The sequence below is a fragment of the Drosophila santomea genome, chromosome 2L (genome assembly GCF_016746245.2).
Source record: "Drosophila santomea strain STO CAGO 1482 chromosome 2L, Prin_Dsan_1.1, whole genome shotgun sequence".
In the NCBI taxonomy this organism is placed as follows: domain Eukaryota; kingdom Metazoa; phylum Arthropoda; class Insecta; order Diptera; family Drosophilidae; genus Drosophila; species Drosophila santomea.
The window spans coordinates 4566882-4590030 of NC_053016.2; the positions used below are offsets into that span (position 1 = coordinate 4566882).

A 23149-nucleotide genomic window follows, 5' to 3' on the forward strand; every position below is an offset into this window, starting at 1 on the left:
TCTGTCATCTAAAAATAAGAACCAACGCAAATAGTTAGGAAAAATTGGTTAAGTAATTCGAGTTTAAAATAATATGATTCGTTGTCCAATCAAGTCGACCCAACCCAGGACAAAGTCATACTTGTGGGCCTCTCGACGCATGCGCGCAGTGGATTGCCTGTGAAGTGAGGTTCACAACTGCAGATGGGCTGATGATGAGCCACCCGGCAAATGGCATTAAATCCACATGCATTGGCGCAAGGATCGTGGCACTTCATGTTTATACAGGCACGGTTACTGGGACAATCGCTATTCTGGACGCATTCAGGGCGGCAGTTGATATAGGGGTCGCCAAAGTAATTTTGGATACAGGAACAGGAGCCGGCTCCGTTGCGCACGCGACAAATGGCATTCGCACCACATGGCGATGGGTAGCATGGATCGGTGGGTGGATCTAGCACCACGACTGTCATGGTCATGAAAATAGCAAGCAGGCAATGCGGATGCATACAGACGAATGTACAAACAGAATATTCTTAAGACTAAGTAATAATAATTAAGGTAATAATAAAATAGATAGATAGATACATAGATGAAGACCATAATATGTACACAGTACGAGGAACATGCATAAAATGTACACCACAATACCAATACTTCTAGAGCACCACTGAAAGAAACATTTAACATTAAGGGCAAGTCTGGAGCCCATATCGGCGCTCTTGGAAAGGATAGCAAATAGTCAAAGGTTTGGTACTCACTCTCACGCATTCTGCAGGCGGTGTACGGATCACCCTCAAAGCTTTCAATGCAACTGCACTTGGGCTGGTGGTTCTGCGTGGAGCACACGGCATTGAAGCCGCAAATTCCAATGCAAGGATCCTCGCACCGCTGTCGTATACAAGCCCGATTTGATGGGCAATCCTGGTTAATCACACACTCTGGTCGACAGTTAGGTGGTGCTCCGAACATTCCTGGCGCACAAGAGCACTCCGCTCTATTGTTCACATTTCGGCAAATGGAATTGGAACCGCATGGGCTGGGCAGGCAAGGATCCACGTTGTGGTGTGGATCTGCAGCTGCAAAAGTTTCAAAACAAATGAAATAAATATTTAATCATTCACACTTAAAGTAATTTTGGTACTTACATTTAGGCACACATTGCTCAAATGGATTTCCCTCATAGTTGGCTGGACAGGAGCAGATGGGATTGTGGTTGTTGACTTGACATTTGGCGTTGAATCCACAAGTATCCACACATGGATCCATACACTTCTGATTTATGCAGGACAAATGCTGCGCACACTCTGAGCTGACCACACATTCAGGTCTGCACTGCGGCGGAGCTCCGAAGTAGCCAACCTGGCAACTGCACGTAGGATGTCCCTCTACAGAGCGACAGATACTGTTCGGTCCACAAGGATTGGGCTCACACACGCTTTCGGGTCGCACAATGGCCACCCGCTTGCATCCGTCAAACGGATTACCCTCAAATCCTCTGGTGCAACTGCAAGAGGGCAAATGGTTAACCACCGCACACTCGGCATTCGCTCCACAAGCAGCCGTGCAAGGATCGCGACAGTGCTGCTTGATGCAGGCCAGTGATGAGGGGCATTCCGAGCTGTAGATACATTCCGGTCGACATCCGGTACTGTAGGGATCGCCATTGTATGGCTCAATGCAGGTGCATCGCGCGGCATTATTGTAAGGCGTGCAAACAGCGTTCTCGGCACATGGGTTGGGGTAGCATGGATCAATGTGATCGCCGGGCCCTAATTGGAATTATAATATGAAAATGTATAAACAATGTGTATCTAGTAGGGTCAGGAATACATACTTTCTGCAATTTTCTTAGAGCAACCAATGAAGGCATCTCCCTCGTAGTCCTCATCGCAACTGCAGTGGGCGGAGTGGGCGATAACCGTACAACGGGCATTGTGTCCACATACGTTGGCACACGGATTCTGGCACTTTTCGTTGATGCAGGCCTTGTCCGATGGACACTCACTGCTCAGCGTGCACTCCGGTCGGCAATACGGCGGGCTGCCTATATAGTTGGCCACACAGGAGCAGACTGGTCGGTTTTGTTTAATCTGGCAAATGGAGTTGGGTCCGCAAGGAGATGGCACGCACGGGTTCTTTGGCACAGAGATGTCGCGACCTGGATCCTGAATGGGTGAGCACGCCACAAACGGATCACCCTCGAAGTTGGCCTCACAAGAGCAGATGGGGTTATGGTTAAGCACTTCGCAGCGAGCTCCACCACCGCAAATACCTGGGCATGGATCTGCGCACCTCTGATTCAGACATGCCTGGTTGGGAGCACACTCCGAGCTAACCACACACTCTGGCTGACAGACTGGTGGAGCTCCTTTGAAGTTGGGCAGGCAGGAACAGGCTGCATAGCCATCAGGGGTGGCCTTGCATCGAGAGTTTGGTCCGCATGGCGATGGCTCACACGGATGAGGTCGCTCTGGAGGTGGCAGATAGAATGGATTGCAGGCAATAGAGGCATCTCCACTATATCCCTCGGCACATATGCAAACTGGCGCATGGTTAACCACACGGCAAACGGCATTAACGCCACACACTCCGTTACACGCCTCTACGCACTTGGAGTTCAAGCAGGCCTTTTCAGCGGGACAGTCACTGTTGAGAACACACTCTGGCCGACAACCAATATGTGGGTCTCCGAAGTAACCCTTACGGCAGACGCAGGCAAGGCCGCTGTGCTGACGCTTGCACTCCGCATTGGCACCGCAATGGAGTTTGGCGCAGCTTGGTTGTGGTGGCTGCTCGACAACCGACTTAGTCGTGCACTGTTCGTAGGGATTTCCAAATAGTCCTGTTGGACAAGCGCATACGGGGTTATGCTCGTAGACATTGCAGATAGCATTCCGCCCACAGGATCCGGGACATGGATCCAGACAACGCTGGCCCAAACACGCGCGATCAAACGGACAATCCGAATTGGCCACGCACTCGGGTCTGCAGCGAGGATTCTGCTGGGCATTGGGTCCAAAGCAGGGATCACAAAGGGCCACTCCATCGCCGTATACCGAACACACGTCATGAGGACCACAAGGTGACGGCGCACACGGATCCCGAGAAACGTTCTTCAGTATTCCAATAGGAACGCATTGCAAAAAGGCGTCGCCGACGAAGCCGTCAAGGCAAAGACATACTGGCGTATGCTGGCGAACATTACAGATAGCATTGATTCCACAGATCGCTCCGGCACAGGGATCCACGCACTTGTGGTTGATGCACGACAAGGTATCACCGCAATCCGAGTTGATGTCGCACTCAGGCTGGCATCCCGATTGGGGATCGCCCAGGTAACCTGGGATGCAGGAACAGACAGCTCGGTTATTCAGCAACTTGCACTCGCTATTTCGGCCACAAGGGCTTGGAACGCAAGGATTCGTTTTGGGATGGTCCAAAGCATAGCAGCGAATTCCAGGATTGCCAGTCAAACCGGCGTTACAAGAGCAAACTGGGTGATGTTCCTCAACTTGGCAGTGTGCCCCTTGGCCACAGGCTCCCGGACAGGGATCGTAGCAGCGATAGCCCATGCAGGCCTTGCTGTTTGGACAATCGGCATCCACCTGGCATTCATACCCATGGCATCCAATGGGGGACGTGGGATCTCCTGATAAACCGTCTGGACAAACGCATGCGGTTTGTCCGTCGCCAGCCACAACGCAGTTGGCATTAGGTCCACAAGGATTGGGGTCGCAAACGGTGCGACTCGGTTCACGGCATCCCTGGTAAGCATCTCCCACATATCCCGAGCGGCAGTAGCACTCCTCTCGATTTCCAGCCACATAGCACTCGGCGTTTCGGCCACATGGTCCTGGCTGGCAAAGTTCAATGGTAACTGCAGGTTTGTCACACAGTCTGAAAGGATTGCCGATCTTGTTGTCCGGACAGTAACACACGGGCTGGCGCGATGAATCGCAGATTGCACCAGTTCCACAAGGGTTCGGGTCACACGGGTTAATTGGTTCAACACATCCACGAATGGTGTTCGGACTCTCCACATAGTTCGGCAGGCAGGTGCACTTGGAGAAACCGTTGCTGAGTACGGAACATTGAGTGTTTGGCCCGCAAGGCGATGGGTCGCAAGGATTCGAAGGCAGCTCACAAGGAATCGACGGTGGCTGACCCTCATATTCCGGCAGGCAGAAGCAAACCGGGTTTCCACCTACGCGACGACAACCGGAGTTGGGACCACAGGGATTCGGTGTGCACTCATCTCCCTCAGGAACTAAATTATGGTCAAAGTCAGTTTTACCTTGGCATATCTAGAAATATAGACAATACTCACTGCAATTTTTGAACGGATTTCCGGTAAGACCCTTCGGGCAGTAGCAGATGGGGTTTCCATTGTCCAGTTCGCACAAGGCATTTAAGCCGCATGGATTGGGATCGCATGGATCTTGAGGCGGACTGCAGCCCACCTGTGGATTTCCGTTGTAGCCGGGAGGGCACTTGCAAACACCACGATGATTGACCACATCGCAGAGGGCATAGGCTCCACATTGGCAGGGCGATGAACACTTTCCATTGATGCAGGCCTGACTACTATCACATTCGGAATCGGAGCGGCATCCCTGACTAGGAAGACACTGCACGTAGGCATTTCCCAGGAATCCGGGCAGGCAGCGGCAGTCAGTACCATGGTTCACAGGTATGCACTCGGCATTCTCGCCGCAAGAGTCCTCTTGACAGGGATTGATGCAGCGGCGGTTCAGCCGATCGCAGAGCTTCGTCGGTGGACAGTCCTCGTTGTATTGGCAGACATGGGAACGTGCTGTGGTTTTTGGTTAGGATAACGGTGCGATTCGGTTGGATCGGTGGGTGTATTTATATTTTGTTGTTGGTTTTTAGAGTTGAATGGTGTCGGGGCGGTACAAGTTTTATACATGTGTCGTGGTGTACGGGGATTTGTACAGTGTATGAAAGAGAGAGATTTTTAGAAACGAGACATGGTGACACATTAGCAGGAGATTTCGAGAAGGACAACAGAGGTGCGGCATCGTGTTGATCAAGGGTATACTAACCTGGCTGACAGCCAACAAATCCATTGCCCTGGAAGCCATCCGCACAGCTGCAGTCAGCTGCATGGTTGCTATTGATGCAAACAGCATTCGTGGCACAAGGATCGTGGACATCGCAAGGATGCTGGCACAGCTGGTTGATGCACGCTTCCGTGACACCGCAGTCCGAATCGTCGGTGCATTCAACTGCAAGTTGGTTAAATAACGTTATTCAGATAGGAAAAGCGGAGCCTTTATGGTCAATTATTGGTAGTATACCCTATGCAGTAAATGAAAGTTGTTGATTAATTGATTAGTGCCTTACTTGAGGTTTGAGTGGTTACACATTTGACCATCGGATTGCCCTCATGGCCATGCGGACAGGTGCACACTGGTCGATGACTCTTGGCGGTGCACTTGGCAGTCGCGGCACAAATCTTGGCAAATTCGCAAGGATCCTGGCACAGTCCCATGTAACAGGCCTCGCTCTCAATGCAGTCGTTGTTAGATTGACAGGGTTCGGGCGTTTTCGGTGAACCCGGCGGTTCTACTTGTTAGAAAGGATTTAGTGAGTTAAATAGTTAATAAAATGGTGATGGTAATTTTTTTTTTTTGTAAATCAATTTACCCCAAATATGTACAAGGGCTATCTTTAATATATACAATTTTTACAACAGAATTAGTTTGTAATGCCAGAATACACATTTATGTACAATTTAATTTTATTAGTGCCACTTTGGGAAAAAAAGAATTTGTTCTAATTAAAATGGCTGGTTATTTAGCCAATTAATAGGATGGATTCCCAAAGTGGCGTGCATGTCACATATTAACTTAATATACCTTTTTTACGGCAATGGCCCAGCTTGCAGTGCTCGTTAGGGGCACAATTAGTATCTACTGTACATGGGTTAATTAATGAGGTGTCAGTGGTGTTGACCACCGGGGCAATCATGGTGTTGTAGACCTCCGTGGTGGTGCCCTCCGTGGTTGGGAGCTCTATTGGCCACGGCGAGGTGGTATCTGGGACCTCGTTGGAAGTATCCAGTCGGGTGGTTTTCATTTTGGGCGTCGTGGTGGACCGACTCTGACTGTCACTTATGATACCTTCGCCCCGCAGCGTGGTCGTGTGGATCGTGGGCCTTGGTGTTGGAGTATCGGTGATATTGTTCTCACCATCGCGATACCGCCTCGTGGCATCAGTGTGGGAGGTGGTGCTTTCTGTGTCTGGTTTTTGGTTCTTACTGGTCTGGTTAGTAGCGCTTGTGATTGTGCTCGATTCAGTGCTAGTGGAGGAAGTAGTGGTAGTAGTGGTTGTGGTCGTGGTGGTATTTCTTGTGGTGACCCTTGTGGTTGTCGGTGTCGTTTTGACGCCTGTGTTTGGGTTAGCTGTTGTTCTTGGTTTCGTTGGTATCTTGGTAGATGTGGAGTTCTTGGTAGTAATAGTTGTTATTGTTACATTAGCTAAGGAGAGAGATGTATTTACACGGGTGTAACGGGAGGTTAATTTTAAATTAGAATATGTACACATCGTATTTACACTTAAAGCTAAGAGTTTTAGATTGATTGAGGAGAAGGACTGACTGTAAAACTTACCCTTTATACAAGCACCGGTTGTTGGATCGCAGTTTGCGCCTGGTGGACAATGTTCGCAGCCAGGCGTGCGACCGTGCTCTGCGGGATTAGATTAAACCAGTTAAATTGAACCAGTTATTCATTTTTTATTGATACCCACCTGCTGAGCACAATGGCTGATGGTTAAAAACACGGCAATCTTCATTACGGCTGCAGGGATTGGTAAAGGTGCAAGGATCCACACAAAGAGCATTAATGCACGCCTGCTGGGACGGGCACTCATCACTCGATGCGCATCCGATCTCTGTTTATGCGTTCAAAGCAATGGACACGAAGGCATTAGTTGAGGTAAAAAAGATGTTTTTTATCTAAGCACTATCGTGCGTGGATATAAGGTCGTTATAATATAAGTCATTCACTTTAGGTCAAGAATCCTGTTCGGTAGGTAGTTTCTTTTTCATTAATTTTTCAATGCAGTTAGTATAATATTTGTTTTTAAATAGAATATATACTCTAATTCTTCAACTCCAGAGTCAAGCTATTAAATAATATTCAGCAGGCTTTAGCTACGGTTAAATAAAGTTTAGTTTTAAGCAGTTGCATAAAACAACATATACACATGCATAAGCGTTAAGTGAGTTAGTGCTAGGGTTTTATTCTTAGTTACCAATATACCACATGCAACTTATTACAATAAAAACTATTACACTTACGATGCATGAAAAACGAAAACGATTATGCACTAAATACAACAAAATCAACACAGATTTGAACACATTTGGAAGGTGTCGCGCTGAGATATGGAGAAAACATGCGAGTTGAGATCCTTCGAAGACGTAACGAGAAACATTCAAAGTGGGGTGGATAATGGCTGAGGATTTGGTGATGATTCTTGCAGCAGGCAATCAGGCAGACAAAAAGCAGGCAACTAACATGAACGAACAACATTGCAACATAAATCGACATGCAAACGATTGCAGTACAGGTTGAACTCCCAAGGACAAGCATTCGTTCAAAAGCTTCTTTGGTGGACACACGGAGTTCAAACATCTCTGGTGCTGCTCGTGGTGGGGAGATCGGTGGGTGATGGTGCGGGTCTTTGGCGAAATATAGCCGAAGAAGCAATAAGGAGTGGGGGAACATACATAAATTTAGAAATTCGAGAGCGAAAAACACACGGGAATTGCAGGAAATAATCCAAATGATTGCATGCAAGGTGCCCGCACTATTTGAATGGGTGGTCATACATATATATGCACCACAAGAAGAAAAATGGCTGGAAATCCAAGAGAAGAGAAAGAATCATGACATCAAACTGAAGTAGTCACTACGATTGGCCAGCTATGTGATTGGCGTTGAAAGTAGTCGGCTATGCCACGATGCCAGGAGTAACCGCAACCCTGTGGTTCCTTGCAATTCATTCATTATGATTCGATAACAAGACTTACAACTTATATACACAACTTTAGTTACCTGCTTTCATAGAGCAATCGGGTCTATTTACATCATCGGCGGTAGCACAGAAGCACCTTGTGGTGTGGTTTAATGTACGACAAATGGTCAGATTCTGCACCGTGCAGAGATTAGTGAAGTATTCACAGGGCGATATGCACTGTCCCCTAATGCAGGTCTGTTCGTCTAAACAGTCATAGTCTGTTTTACAACTTTGTACAGGTACTGTCACCGGGATATCTGTCATCGTAATGTCTGTTGCAGTTGGCAATTTATCCGAAACGGGTCTCGATACAGAAGTCGACATGTTAAATACGGGTAAAATAGTAGTAATTGACGGAATATTACTATAGGACATGTCATATTTAAATGTTGATTCATCAACCGACAGCGTAGTTGTAATTATATCAATGGCTTTGCTCGTATATGTTTCACGTGGCATAGTAACTTCAGTCACTACGTCACTTGAGCGTCCAGTCGTTACTTCGCTGAAAGATTTGGTAGTTCGTTCTGTCACTTGTTGTCGTCGGGTACCAGCAGAAGTAGTTTTGGTGGTTTCTTGGGTAACTGGGCGAATAGTTGACTCTGAAGGTTCTGACGTGACTGTCTCAGGACTAGGGAATGGAATAGTTGTATCGAATGAACCAGCAGGAGGGGTAGATTCTTCAATGCTCTCTGTGGTTTTGACATCGCTCCGAGATGTGGTAGTCTGTTCAGTCACTTGCACACGTGTTGAACCGATCGGAACATTAGTAGTGGTTTCTGAAGTGATTGAAGAAACAGTAGTTTCTAAAGATACTAGAGTAGATGAATCGAATGGCCGGATGGTTGAAACTTCTCTAGTAGATTCAGTAGTTTGTTGTGCGTCAGGTCGAGTAGTTGTGTCTGAAGCTAATGTTGTGGGTGTCTCCGTTGATCCTGCAGGAAGTGTGGATTCTTCAAGGGTCTTTGTGGTAGTGACTTCGCTATGAGATGTGGTAGTCTGTTCTGTAACTGGCCCACGTGTTGTTCCAATCGGAACATTTGAGGTGGTTTGAGAAGTGATTGGTGGAACAGTGGTTTCCAAAGATACTGGAATGGGAGTAGATGCCTCAAATGGCCGGATGGTTGGAACTTCTCTGGTAGATTCAGTCGTTTGTTGTGCGTAAGGTCGAGTAGTTGAGTCTGAAGGTAATGTTGTGGGTGTCTCCGTTGATCCTGCAGGAAGTGTAGATTCTTCAGGGGTCTTTGTGGTACTGACTTCGCTACGAGATGTGGTAGTTTGTTCTGTCACTGAGCCAACTGTTTTACCAATCGGAACATTTAAGGTGGATTGAAAAGTGATTGGTGGAACAGTGGTTTCCAAAGATACTGGAATGGGAGTAGATGCCTCAAATGGCCGGATGGTTGGGATTTCTCTGGTAGATTCAATCGTTTGTTGTGCGTAAGGTCGAGTAGTTGTGTCTGAAGGTAATGTTGTGGGTGACTCAGAACTATAAGATGGAGTAGTTCTAGTTGTTGACCCTACAGGAAGTGTGGATTCTTCAGGGGTTTTTGTGGTACTGACTTCGCTACGAAATGTGGTAGTCTGTTCTGTCACTGACCCACCTGTTGTACCAATAGGAACATTTGAGGTGGATTGAGAAGTGATTGGTGGAACAGTGGTTTCCAAAGATACTGGACTGGGAGTAGATGCCTCAAATGGCCGGATGGTTGGAACTTCTCTGGTAGATTCAGTCGTTTGTTGTGCGTCAGGTCGAGTAGTTGTGTCTGAAGCTAATGTTGTGGGTGTCTCCGTTGATCCTGCAGAATGTGTGGATTCTTCAAGGGTCTTTGTGGTACTGACATCGCTACGAGATGTGGTAGTCTGTTCTGTAACTGGCCCACGTGTTGTTCCAATCGGAACATTTGAGGTGGTTTGAGAAGTGATTGGTGGAACAGTGGTTTCCAAAGATACTGAACTACGAGTAGATGCCTCAAATGGCCGGATGGTTGGAACTTCTCTGGTAGATTCAGTCGTTTGTTGTGCGTAAGGTCGAGTAGTTGAGTCTGAAGGTAATGTTGTGGGTGTCTCCGTTGATCCTGCAGGAAGTGTAGATTCTTCAGGGGTCTTTGTGGTACTGACTTCGCTACGAGATGTGGTAGTTTGTTCTGTCACTGAGCCACCTGTTATACCAATCGGAACATTTGAGGTGGATTGAGAAGTGATTGGTGGAACAGTGGTTTCCAAAGATACTGGAATGAGAGTAGATGCCTCAAATGGCCGGATGGTTGGAACTTCTCTGGTAGATTCAGTCGTTTGTTCTGCGTAAGGTCGAGTAGTTGTGTCTGAAGGTAATGTTGTGGGTGACCGCTCGGTGTTCCGTTGATCCTGCAGGAAGTGTAGATTCTTCAGGGTCTTTGTGGTACTGACTTCGCTACGAGATGTGGTAGTTGTTCTGTACTAGCCACCTGTTATACCAATCGGAACATTTGAGGTGGATTGAGAAGTGATTGGTGGAACAGTGGTTTCCAAAGATACTGGAATGAGAGTAGATGCCTCAAATGGGCGAATGGTTGGAACTTCTCTGGTAGATTCAGTCGTTTGTTGTGCGTAAGGTCGAGTAGTTGAGTCTGGAGGTAATGTTGTGGGTGTCTCCGTTGATCCTGCAGGAAGTGTAGATTCTTCAGGGGTCTTTGTGGTACTGACTTCGCTACGAGATGTGGTAGTTTGTTCTGTCTTTGAGCCACCTGTTTTACCAATCGGAACATTTGAGGTGGATTGAGAAGTGATTGGTGGAACAGTGGTTTCCAAAGATACTGAACTGGGAGTAGATGCCTCAAATGGCCGGATAGTTGGGACTTCTCTGGAAGATTCAGTCGTTTGTTCTGCGTAAGGTCGAGTAGTTGTGTCTGAAGGTAATGTTGTGGGTGTCTCCGTTGATCCTGCAGGAAGTGTAGATTCTTCAGGGGTCTTTGTGGTACTGACTTCGCTACGAGATGTGGTAGTTTGTTCTGTTAGTGAGCCACCTGTGGTACCAATCGGAACATTTGAGGTGGATTGTGAAGTGATTGGTGGAACAGTGGTTTCCAAAGATACTGGACTGGGAGTAGATGCCTCAAATGGCCGGATGGTTGGAACTTCTCTGGTAGATTCAGTCGTTTGTTGTGCGGAAGGTCGAGTAGCTGTGTCTGAAGGTGATGTTGTGGGTGTCTCCGTTGATCCTGCAGGAAGTGTGGAATCTTCAAGGGTCTTTGTGGTAGTGACTTCGCTATGAGATGTGGTAGTCTGTTCTGTACTGGCCCACGTGTTGTTCCAATCGGAACATTTGAGGTGGTTTGAGAAGGGATTGGTGGAACAGTAGTTTCCAAAGATACTGAACTGGGAGAAGATGCCTCAAATGGCCGGATGGTTGGAACTTCTCTGGTAGATTCAGTCGTTTGTTGTGCGTAAGGTTGAGTAGTTGAGTCTGAAGGTAAGGTTGGGGGTGTCTCCGTTGATCCTGCAGGAAGTGAAGATTCTTCAAGGGTCTTTGTGGTACTGACTTCGCTACGAGATGTGGTAGTCTGTTCTGTAACTGGCCCACGTGTTGTTCCAATCGGAACATTTGAGGTGGTTTGAGAAGTGATTGGTGGAACAGTGGTTTCCAAAGATACTGAACTACGAGTAGATGCCTCAAATGGCCGGATGGTTGGAACTTCTCTGGTAGATTCAGTCGTTTGTTGTGCGTAAGGTCGAGTAGTTGAGTCTGAAGGTAATGTTGTGGGTGTCTCCGTTGATCCTGCAGGAAGTGTAGATTCTTCAGGGGTCTTTGTGGTACTGACTTCGCTACGAGATGTGGTAGTTTGTTCTGTAACTGGCCACGTGTTGTTCCAATCGGAACATTTGAGGTGGTTTGAGAAGTGATTGGTGGAACAGTGGTTTCCAAAGATACTGAACTGGGAGTAGATGCCTCAAATGGCCGGATGGTTGGAACTTCTCTGGTAGATTCAGTCGTTTGTTGTGCGAAGGTCGAGTAGTTGTGTCTGAAGGTAATGTTGTGGGTGTCTCCGTTGATCCTGCAGGAAGTGTGGATTCTTCAAGGGTCTTTGTGGTACTGACTTCGCTACGAGATGTGGTAGTCTGTTCTGTAACTGGCCCACGTGTTGTTCCAATCGGAACATTTGAGGTGGTTTGAGAAGTGATTGGTGGAACAGTGGTTTCCAAAGATACTGGACTGGGAGTAGATGCCTCAAATGGCCGGATGGTTGGAACTTCTCTGGTAGATTCAGTCGTTTGTTGTGCGGAAGGTCGAGTAGTTGTGTCTGAAGGTAATGTTGTGGGTGTCTCCGTTGATCCTGCAGGAAGTGTGGATTCTTCAAGGGTCTTTGTGGTAGTGACTTCGCTATGAGATGTGGTAGTCTGTTCTGTCACTGGCCCACGTGTTGTTCCAATCGGAACATTTGGGTGGTTTGTGAAGTGATTGGTGGAACAGTGGTTTCCAAAGATACTGGACTGGGAGTAGATGCCTCAAATGGCCGAATGGTTGGAACTTCTCTGGTAGATTCAGTCGTTTGTTGTGGTAAGTCGAGTAGTTGTGTCTGAAGGTAATGTTGTGGGTGTCTCCGTTGATCCTGCAGGAAGTGTGGATTCTTCAAGGGTCTTTGTGGTAGTGACTTCGCTATGAGATGTGGTAGTCTGTTCTGTCACTGGCCCACGTGTTGTTCCAATAGGAACCGTTGTGGTGGTTTCTGAAGCGATTGATAAAATAGTTGTTTCCGAAGAAACTGGAGGGATTGGTGGAACAGTAGTTTCCAAAGATACTGAACTGGGAGAAGATGCCTCAAATGGCCGGATGGTTGGGACTTCTCTCGTAGATTCAGTCGTTTGTTGTGCGTAAGGTTGAGTAGTTGAGTCTGAAGGTAAGGTTGTGGGTGTCCCCGTTGATCCTGCTGGAAGTGTAGATTCTTCAAGGGTCTTTGTGGTACTGACTTCGCTACGAGATGTGGTAGTCTGTTCTGTAACTGGCCCACGTGTTGTTCCAATCGGAACATTTGAGGTGGTTTGAGAAGTGATTGGTGGAACAGTGGTTTCCAAAGATACTGAACTACGAGTAGATGCCTCAAATGGCCGGATGGTTGGAACTTCTCTGGTAGATTCAGTCGTTTGTTGTGCGGAAGGTCGAGTAGTTGTGTCTGAAGGTAATGTTGTGGGTGTCTCCGTTGATCCTGCAGGAAGTGTGGATTCTTCAAGGGTCTTTGTGGTAGTGACTTCGCTATGAGATGTGGTAGTCTGTTCTGTAACTGGCCCACGTGTTGTTCCAATCGGAACATTTGAGGTGGTTTGAGAAGTGATTGGTGGAACAGTGGTTTCCAAAGATACTGAACTACGAGTAGATGCCTCAAATGGCCGGATGGTTGGAACTTCACTGGTAGATTCAGTCGTTTGTTGTGCGTAAGGGTGAGAAGTTGTGTCTGAAGGTAATGTTGTGGGTGTCTCCGTTGATCCTGCAGAAAGTGTGGATTCTTCAAGGGTCTTTGTGGTACTGACTTCGCTACGAGATGTGGTAGTCTGTTCTGTAACTGGCCCACGTGTTGTTCCAATCGGAACATTTGAGGTGGTTTGAGAAGTGATTGGTGGAACAGTGGTTTCCAAAGATACTGGACTGGGAGTAGATGCCTCAAATGGCCGAATGGTTGGAACTTCTCTGGTAGATTCAGTCGTTTGTTGTGCGTAAGGTCGAGTAGTTGTGTCTGAAGGTAATGTTGTGGGTGTCTCCGTTGATCCTGCAGGAAGTGTGGATTCTTCAAGGGTCTTTGTGGTACTGACTTCGCTACGAGATGTGGTAGTCTGTTCTGTAACTGGCCCACGTGTTGTTCCAATCGGAACATTTGAGGTGGTTTGAGAAGTGATTGGTGGAACAGTGGTTTCCAAAGATACTGAACTACGAGTAGATGCCTCAAATGGCCGGATGGTTGGAACTTCTCTGGTAGATTCAGTCGTTTGTTGTGCGGAAGGTCGAGTAGTTGTGTCTGAAGGTAATGTTGTGGGTGTCTCCGTTGATCCTGCAGGAAGTGTGGATTCTTCAAGGGTCTTTGTGGTACTGACTTCGCTACGAGATGTGGTAGTCTGTTCTGTAACTGGCCCACGTGTTGTTCCAATCGGAACATTTGGGGTGGTTTGTGAAGTGATTGGTGGAACAGTGGTTTCCAAAGATACTGGACTGGGAGTAGATGCCTCAAATGGCCGAATGGTTGGAACTTCTCTGGTAGATTCAGTCGTTTGTTGTGCGTAAAGTCGAGTAGTTGAGTCTGAAGGTAATGTTGTGGGTGTCTCCGTTGATCCTGCAGGAAGTGTGGATTCTTCGAGGGTCTTTGTGGTAGTGACTTCGCTATGAGATGTGGTAGTCTGTTCTGTCAGTGGCCGACGTGTTGTACCAATCGGAACCGTTGTGGTTTCTGGAGCGATTGCTAAAATAGTTGTTTCCGAAGAAACTGGAGGGATTGGTGGAACAGTAGTTTCCAAAGATACTGAACTGGGAGAAGATGCCTCAAATGGCCGGATGGTTGGAACTTCTCTGGTAGATTCAGTCGTTTGTTGTGCGTAAGGTTGAGTAGTTGAGTCTGAAGGTAATGTTGTGGGTGTCTCCGTTGATCCTGCAGGAAGTGTGGATTCTTCAAGGGTCTTTGTGGTACTGACTTCGCTACGAGATGTGGTAGTCTGTTCTGTAACTGGCCCACGTGTTGTTCCAATCGGAACATTTGAGGTGGTTTGAGAAGTGATTGGTGGAACAGTGGTTTGCAAAGATACTGAACTACGAGTAGATGCCTCAAATGGCCGGATGGTTGGAACTTCTCTGGTAGATTCAGTCGTTTGCTGCGCGTAAGGGTGAGAAGTTGTGTCTGAAGGTAATGTTGTGGGTGTCTCCGTTGATCCTGCAGGAAGTGTGGATTCTTCAAGGGTCTTTGTGGTACTGACTTCGCTACGAGATGTGGTAGTCTGTTCTGTAACTGGCCCACGTGTTGTTCCAATCGGAACATTTGAGGTGGTTTGAGAAGTGATTGGTGGAACAGTGGTTTCCAAAGATACTGAACTACGAGTAGATGCCTCAAATGGCCGGATGGTTGGAACTTCTCTGGTAGATTCAGTCGTTTGTTGTCGGAAGGTCAGTAGTTGTGTCTGAAGGTAATGTTGTGGGTGTCTCCGTTGATCCTGCAGGAAGTGTGGATTCTTCAAGGGTCTTTGTGGTAGTGACTTCGCTATGAGATGTGGTAGTCTGTTCTGTAACTGGCCCACGTGTTGTTCCAATCGGAACATTTGAGGTGGTTTGAGAAGTGATTGGTGGAACAGTGGTTTCCAAAGATACTGAACTGGAGTAGATGCCTCAAATGGCCGGATAGTTGGAACTTCTCTGGTAGATTCAGTCGTTTGTTGTGCGTAAGTCGAGTAGTTGGTCTGAAGGTAATGTTGTGGGTGTCTCCGTTGATCCTGCAGGAAGTGTGGATTCTTCAGGGTCTTTGTGGTATGACTTCGCTACGAGATGTGGTAGTCTGTTCTGTACTGGCCACGTGTTGTTCCAATCGGAACATTTGGGTGGTTTGGAAGTGATTGGTGGAACGTGGTTTCCAAAGATACTGAACTGGAGTAGATGCCTCAAATGGCCGATGGTTGGAACTTCTCTGGTAGATTCAGTCGTTTGTTGTGCGTAAGTCGAGTAGTTGGTCTGAAGGTAATGTTGTGGTGTCTCCGTTGATCTGCAGGAAGTGTGATTCTTCAGGGTCTTTGTGGTATGACTTGCTATGAGATGTGGTAGTCTGTTCTGTCAGTGGCCACGTGTTGTACAATCGGAACCGTTGTGGTTTCTGGAGCGATTGTGGAACTGTAGTTTCTGAAGAACTGGAGGGATTGGTGGAACAGTAGTTTCCAAGATACTGACTGGAGAGATGCCTCAAATGGCCGGATGTTGGACTTCTCTGTAGATTCAGTCGTTTGTGGCGTAAGGTGAGTTTGGTCTGAAGGTAAGTTGTGGGTGTCTCCGTTGATCCTGAGGAAGTGTGATTCTTCAAGGGTCTTTGTGGTACTGACTTCGCTACGAGATGTGGTAGTCTGTTCTGTAACTGGCCCACGTGTTGTTCCAATCGGAACATTTGGGTGGTTTGTGAAGTGATTGGTGGAACAGTGGTTTCCAAAGATACTGGACTGGGAGTAGATGCCTCAAATGGCCGAATGGTTGGAACTTCTCTGGTAGATTCAGTCGTTTGTTGTGCGTAAAGTCGAGTAGTTGAGTCTGAAGGTAATGTTGTGGGTGTCTCCGGTGATCCTGCAGGAAGTGTGGATTCTTCGAGGGTCTTTGTGGTAGTGACTTCGCTATGAGATGTGGTAGTCTGTTCTGTCAGTGGCCGACGTGTTGTACCAATCGGAACCGTTGTGGTTTCTGGAGAGATTGCTGGAACTGTAGTTTCTGAAGAAACTGGAGGAATTGACGGAACGGTTGTTTCCGAAGATACTGGAGGGATTGGTGGAACAGTAGTTTCCAGAGATACTGGACTGGGAGTAGATGCCTCAAATGGCCGGATAGTTGGAACTTCTCTGGTAGATTCAGTCGTTTGTTGTGCGTAAAGTCGAGTAGTTGAGTCTGAAGGTAATGTTGTGGGTGTCTCCGTTGATCCTGCAGGAAGTGTGGATTCTTCGAGGGTCTTTGTGGTAGTGACTTCGCTACGAGATGTGGTAGTCTGTTCTGTAACTGGCCCACGTGTTGTTCCAATCGGAACATTTGAGGTGGTTTGAGAAGTGATTGGTGGAACAGTGGTTTCCAAAGATACTGAACTACGAGTAGATGCCTCAAATGGCCGGATGGTTGGAACTTCTCTGGTAGATTCAGTCGTTTGCTGTGCGTAAGGTCGAGTAGTTGTGTCTGAAGGTAATATTGTGGGTGACTCAGAACTATCAGATGGAGTATTTCTAGCTGTTGACTCTTCAGGAAGTGTAGATTCTTCAGGGGTCTTTGTGGTACTGACTTCGCTATTAGATGTGGTAGTCTGTTCTGTCAGTGGCCTACGTGTTGTATCAATCGGAACCGTTGTGGTGGTTTCTGGAGCGATTGATGGAACTGTAGTTTCTGAAGATACTGGAGGAATTGACGGAACGGTTGTTTCCGAAGATACTGGAGGGATTGGTGGAACAGTAGTTTCCAGAGATACTGGACTGGGAGTAGATGCCTCAAATGGCCGGATAGTTGGAACTTCTCTGGTAGATTCAGTCGTTTGTTGTGCGTAAGGTCGAGTTGTTGTGTCTGGAGGTAATGTTGTGGGTGTCTGCGTTGATCCTGCAGGAAGTGTGGATTCTTCAAGGGCCAATGTTGTTCTGACTTCGGTAGGAGGTGTGATAGTCTCTGTTACTGGGTTAGTAGAAAATTGCTTAGTCGTCTTATAAGACTCGGTTGTACTTGTGTATGAAACTGTTGTTTCGTTTTCGGCTTCTATATCGGTAAACCGTGTTCTCATTTCAGTTTGATTTGCCAATTGCATTACAGTGTATTTTACGTTAATAAAGTCCGTAGTCGTTTCAATTGTTTGAGTTGTGGTCTCTACTGTTATGTCTGTTGAAGTGCAGTTCGAAACTGTGTTGTTCGTGAAGGTGGCTGGACACGTACATATCGTAACCCTATGTGCTGATACAACACACTTTACTGCGCCTGCACAGGAAGTGAGGCAGGGGTCGATACATTTACCCGACGATCCACATTGGTGCGCTTCACTGCAATCTTCGTTTGAGGTACAGTTGCCACCTGGCTTAGCTGCTTCAAAATTTCAGGGTTTTGGGATTTTTTTTTACATAATTTTGGGATATACGAGTGGAGTATTTTGTACATATTTCAAAATAAGAGTGTAAGATTTAAAAAATAAAAAAATACGTTAAAATATTTACAAATATATACCAAAAATAGGATAGAAAGTTTAAAGCTACAACAATAAGGAAGGTGCACTATATATACAGAAGGGTGTACCTAGGGATATACTTTTGGAGGTGTGGATCTAACTCTCTTGCGTACGACTGCAACTGTAAACAAATATCGGAAGCTTCATAAACTATTTTACGGTTAATCAATTTCAAATTAGAAACGAACGCCTTTACTATTAGTTAGCTACATTTTGGTGTTGGATTGGTATTAATTAGTATAACATCTTTTTACCGTTTATTTAGGTTCATAGGTTAAAATTTCATAGTACAAATATTCAAGAGGCATTTGATTAATAAATTGATTATTATAACTGTGAGCATGAGCGTGTGTGAATGTTCAGAAGAGTTTTCTTGTAATTGTGTCTTCATGTTATTGGTATTCTTTGTGGCTTCAAACGATTATTGAGATCAATGTTTGCACAACTCTTTTTATTTAAGTGCTTTCGCCCAGTCTCTGTGCTTGTAGCGTAAAGCATCTGATCATAAGGTTAAAAAGTCGCTGGACTTGAATTTGGCTTGTAACTAAGCTTTGGGAAGAAAATTTGACCGTATCAATAGGCGAAAGCTTGATACGGCTAGAGGCTGTTAATTTCTCAAACCTATGTACACTTCCACAAACATTGCAAGGAAACAGATTGACAAGGCCCAAAGGACTAATCAGGAGTACGCGGCTTTGGTCAATACATTTCGTCGGGCAAATTGGTTTGTGTGCTTTATCGCTGTTATATTTTTGTTTGTAAGGGGACAGACAATAAGACAGAGCTAGCAAAAGGTGAGAGCGTGTGTGAGAAAGAGCAGGAAACAGAGATATTCGAGACGGAAACATAAGACACTTTCACTCGACAGAGAGCTGAGTGACAGAGAGTACTTTTGGTGCTTTACCTTTTTGACATCCATTCTTGGCATCGGCTATAAATCCAGCTGGGCAGAATTTACATATCGGCTTGTGATCCTCGACAATGCATGGCGAGTTGGGTGCGCATGTGGCAAACTCGCACGGATCGACGCACTTGAGCTTCCGGCAAGCCTGGCTAGCCGGACAACCGGCGTCGCGCAGGCAAATGGATATGGATGGCTGGCAGTCGCGCATGCAAATGCACACTGGCTTGTGGTTCTGCACCTCGCAGGACTTGTTCTCGGCACAAATTGCGGCTCGGCCCAGGGGCACGATGCAGGGATTGCGGCACTTGCCATCGGTGCAGGCCATGTTCGAAGCGCAGTCATCGTCGCGATAGCACTCCCGCTTGTCGGGGGCGCACGTCAGTTCTCCGAACTCATTCACTATGAAGCCCGATTTGCAGATACAAACGGGCTGGTGACGTCTCGTCTCGCACTTCTTGTTGCTCTCGCAGATGAAGAGCGGATTGTTGCACGGATCTGTGCATTGGCCGTACTGGCCGCACTGCAACGTCTCCGGACACTCGGTGTCACCGGAGCATGGTATCTGCTCCTTGGTCTTTGGGTCTGTTTCCTCGGCCAGGCACTTGGGATCAGACTTGCACTCGATCTCTGGTCGACCGATGTGGCAACTGGGGCAGGAGCAGCGCGGTCGATGCAGTACGGTTTTGCAGAGAGCATTTAAACCACACACGCCACGCATTGTACAAGGATCGCTGCAGTGTCCTTGGAGGCATGATTTTTCACTGGGACAATCCGTATCTGAGTAGCATTGTTCGGTGTCTATAACATTATATCCAGGGCAGGGAAGAACGAGAGAGAGATAGACAGGAGTTGTTTGGTTGTTTAAATGTTAATCGTTGGTGGGTGCATTCAACTATTCGGTGGCATAAACGGTACAGTACGCTACTAAATAGATATATCTTTTTGTGGGTATGGAAACACATAGAAACGAAAGTGCGACATTGAAAACGTCGAGTCATAGTTTGGACTTGAGCCTGATGGACAAAGTCTATAGTCGATAGTCTGGCGATAGATTCAGATTCAGGGCTGGTTGGGATATTGCATTAGACAGTGTAATACACAAAATTTTGGAAACATGAAGTATAGGTGACTCGGATAAGACTTAAGGCTAAACGTTTCTAAAAACAAAAGGCGAAAACTTAAACGACAAAATATAAAAAAAGTATTGTTCAGTTCTTTTTTATTATGGTTGATTTGGGATTGGGCCTGTATTGCTTGAGTGTTGTGTGTTTTTTTTTTGGTGTTTGGGTTGGGTTGTGTGTGTTGCTGTGGGTCGGCTTCTGTGTTCAATTAAGTGTAAGTGGGATTGTTGTGGACTCGATTTTGGGGTTGCGGGTTTTGTGCTTGGGGTTTGTTAAAGTAAATGAAAATTTCAGCGGGGATTTTTAACGAGTTAAAATAAGGGGACGGTGCGATCAGAAATCATAAGGTAACTAAAAGAAAATAAAACTGAGGAAACTAAAAATTTGAAAAGTTTCTCTTAAGTGGCTAACTTTAGTCAATTGGTGCAGTTAGTTTAGGCAGACAACTATAGCGAAGGCTGATTATTATTTGGTTTGTCTTAATCAAATTGTAGAACTGTGAAGGGAACATCTCACAATAACTAGGGTTGTATGTATCTATGGGCAGGCCAAAACAATGCTTATCAATAAAATTGGCTGCTTTTAGTTTTTGTCATTGGTAGGTATGAGTTCGACCGAGGTTATCGATCAGCGTACAAGTGAGCGAGTGGAGGTAGCAGTAAAATCGGGTGAGCATAGTTACAATTCTTGATGATTTACCATTTTGCGAGCGAGCATAGAGCCTGTCACTTTCCCAATTCGCCCAATTAATTTGATGCTGTACTAAAGGCAGGCTTAGTTGAGCAATGAATTATCTCGGGATTAATGCGAGTTCGAGCTAATATATATTTTGGTTTATTGTTTGTTCAGTTTGAATAATGGCGAAAATTACACGACATCCAACACATGCGCTCTGCCCTCACGAGAGACACGTTATTGGCGATTGGATTTGTGAGTGAGTGATTGATTCAGAGGAGAGATATAGAAAGATCTATTGGAAGAGGAGGAAGTGTAGGTACAAGTCTGGCAATAGCAAGTTTAGCTTTGTAGAAGGGTGCTTTAGTAAGAACGTGAAAAATAAGTAGTAGTTGAAAATCGATGGGTAAATACAATTTTGAAAAGTTCGTTACAAATATACGTGTCAAACTAAATTTATTCGGGTTATTTATAATTCACAGCTTTCAAATTTAGTTTATATTTACAGATTGTATTTGGTGAGGTTAGTTTGATTGGCGACCTATTCGATTACGAATATATGTACAGGTATGTACAACTTGCTGTATATACAACTTAATCACTAGTCAAACGTACCAAAATATAATTGAAATGTTAGTTAAATTTAGTTACAATTTATATCAATTCGGGTTGTTGTTTATATAGAGTTTTACCAATAGACGATCTATGCAGAGAGTGGTAGATAGGAAGGAACTTTCTTAATACGTATTTTAGAAGGAGCTTTTTACATAATAAACGGTTGGTTTAATTTCGGTTATTCAGTAGACTTGCTTTAAGGATGCATTGAAAAGTAGTAGTAGCTGTTGATGTTGCTTTTGTTTTGGTAATCGTTCTGTACACAGTTGTAATGGATCTTAACTTGATAACTATGTTCCTCAATTGGTTTGAAATTGTTTCAAGCATATGTGAACTATGTGTGAGAATTGTCCCGTCCACAGTTCCCAATCTGAGACTTTGTTCATTTAAGAAATGTGACAAAAGGGTATTAGCAAAAGGAAACGACAGAGCGATAGGAAAATATCATTTCAGGTTCGAAGGGGTGGACAGAGCGGAATCAGGGAAAGGATAGGATTATTTTGGGTCGGGATTTCGTTCTTTTTTTTTGTTTTCAGTATCAAGGATGTGTTGAGGATTGTTGTCTATATGATAAGCGTGGCAATATGTGTTGTTTTTTTTTTTTATTTTTTTTTTTAATATTTGTTTAGTTCTAAATTGTGTGCATTCTTTGCACGTTTCCTGATTTACCAGTTGTTTCACTACACATTTTTTAGACTACATATCGCTATCGCGGCATTTGTCATTAGACTAAATGTTTAATTGGGATGAACTAACTTGTTTACTGTTCTGTGCGTTAATTGTTTCCCAGTTATAATGAATGCCGCATTATTAAGTGCCAATACAGATGGTTATTCAAAAGCCAATTGTATGGTAACTAGGAAAGGATTTCAATGAGAACCTAGCTTCATGAAAGCCGAATGAAATGAAATGGCAAGCTTTAAGCTTAATGGGAACTAAGAACAATTATTGATATTTTTTTAAGGAATGCACTGATTGTGAATGTAATTTTAGTAAGGTAATTTTAACTTGCTTATGACTAAACTTAATTTTGTTGCGTATTTCTTTAGGTAATGTAGGTTTCAAAAATGAATTGTAGGCACAGATTGGGTAACCGCGATAGCGACAGCAACATTTCACGAATCTCCATATGCGTTGATGGTATTGTAAACTAAAGTGCTTAAAAACTAATAAAACTCAAATAAAATAAAACAAAATTGCAAATAAGAACTGTGCACTGTAATATATTCATCGGCATGTCTGTTGCTTGAAAAGCAACATAGTTGCCTATTGGGAGTTGGTTGTGTAGGTGGTTTTTTTGGTTTCTTAGCGTGTTTTTTGTACGTGCGGGGAATGTCGATATTAGACTAATACCTGAAACTTCGCACATGTGTATAAGTTGTTAAGAAAAAACTCAAAATGTATTAGCATTTGTATTTTTAAACACACACTACACTGAAATCAGATTTGTTTTTTTGGCAAATGTTCTAATCAGCCGCGGCGGCCGATAAATTAGTGGAATTAGCTAATTAGCTGGTTTAAGTTTGTGTTTAAACAACTCAAAACTATGTAATTAAACCAAGAATATTATAACAATATAAAGTCAATGTCAATCAGTTACTAACAAACTTCCAGTTATATTGGTAAGGGTAAAAACTTCAACGATATAACGCTTACTCATTACAATAACGATAACTTTTAAAAACGCTGGTTAACATGATTAGCATTAACGGTACGGTATGGTCTAAAACACTCAAAACCTGAACATAAACTGGGTACTTACCCTGCTGGCAAACGTATTCATAGCCCTGGCGTACACATCCGCCGACTTCGCATCCTAGGGTACGACAATCCTGCTTCGGCGTGGTCAAGTAACCTTTTTTAAAGGGATAATTATTAATCTAACTGAAATATTTTCAAATATATAATACACT

The 23149-nt window shown here is 45.2% G+C and overlaps 1 protein-coding gene across 20 annotated transcripts in view; it reads right to left on the bottom strand.

Annotated features, from left to right (window-relative positions):
* LOC120451455 overlaps window positions 1-23149 on the bottom strand; it is a 126158-nt gene that overhangs the window by 47939 nt on the left and 55070 nt on the right. For 12 of the 20 annotated variants that reach the window (XM_039635146.2, XM_039635137.2, XM_039635203.2 and 9 more), the window contains 12 exons: window positions 22999-23091; window positions 18826-19623; window positions 6754-6897; window positions 6615-6692; window positions 5862-6482; window positions 5347-5568; window positions 5046-5228; window positions 4310-4795; window positions 1817-4249; window positions 1128-1751; window positions 741-1058; window positions 122-445 (listed from right to left, as the gene is read on the bottom strand). In XM_039635146.2, the coding sequence (XP_039491080.1) occupies window positions 122-445; window positions 741-1058; window positions 1128-1751; window positions 1817-4249; window positions 4310-4795; window positions 5046-5228; window positions 5347-5568; window positions 5862-6482; window positions 6615-6692; window positions 6754-6897; window positions 18826-19623; window positions 22999-23091 (6324 nt within the window). The remainder of the gene's footprint in view (window positions 1-121; window positions 446-740; window positions 1059-1127; window positions 1752-1816; window positions 4250-4309; window positions 4796-5045; window positions 5229-5346; window positions 5569-5861; window positions 6483-6614; window positions 6693-6753; window positions 6898-18825; window positions 19624-22998; window positions 23092-23149) is intronic. The other 8 variants (XM_039635211.2, XM_039635291.2, XM_039635257.2 and 5 more) reach the window with 5 other exon arrangements.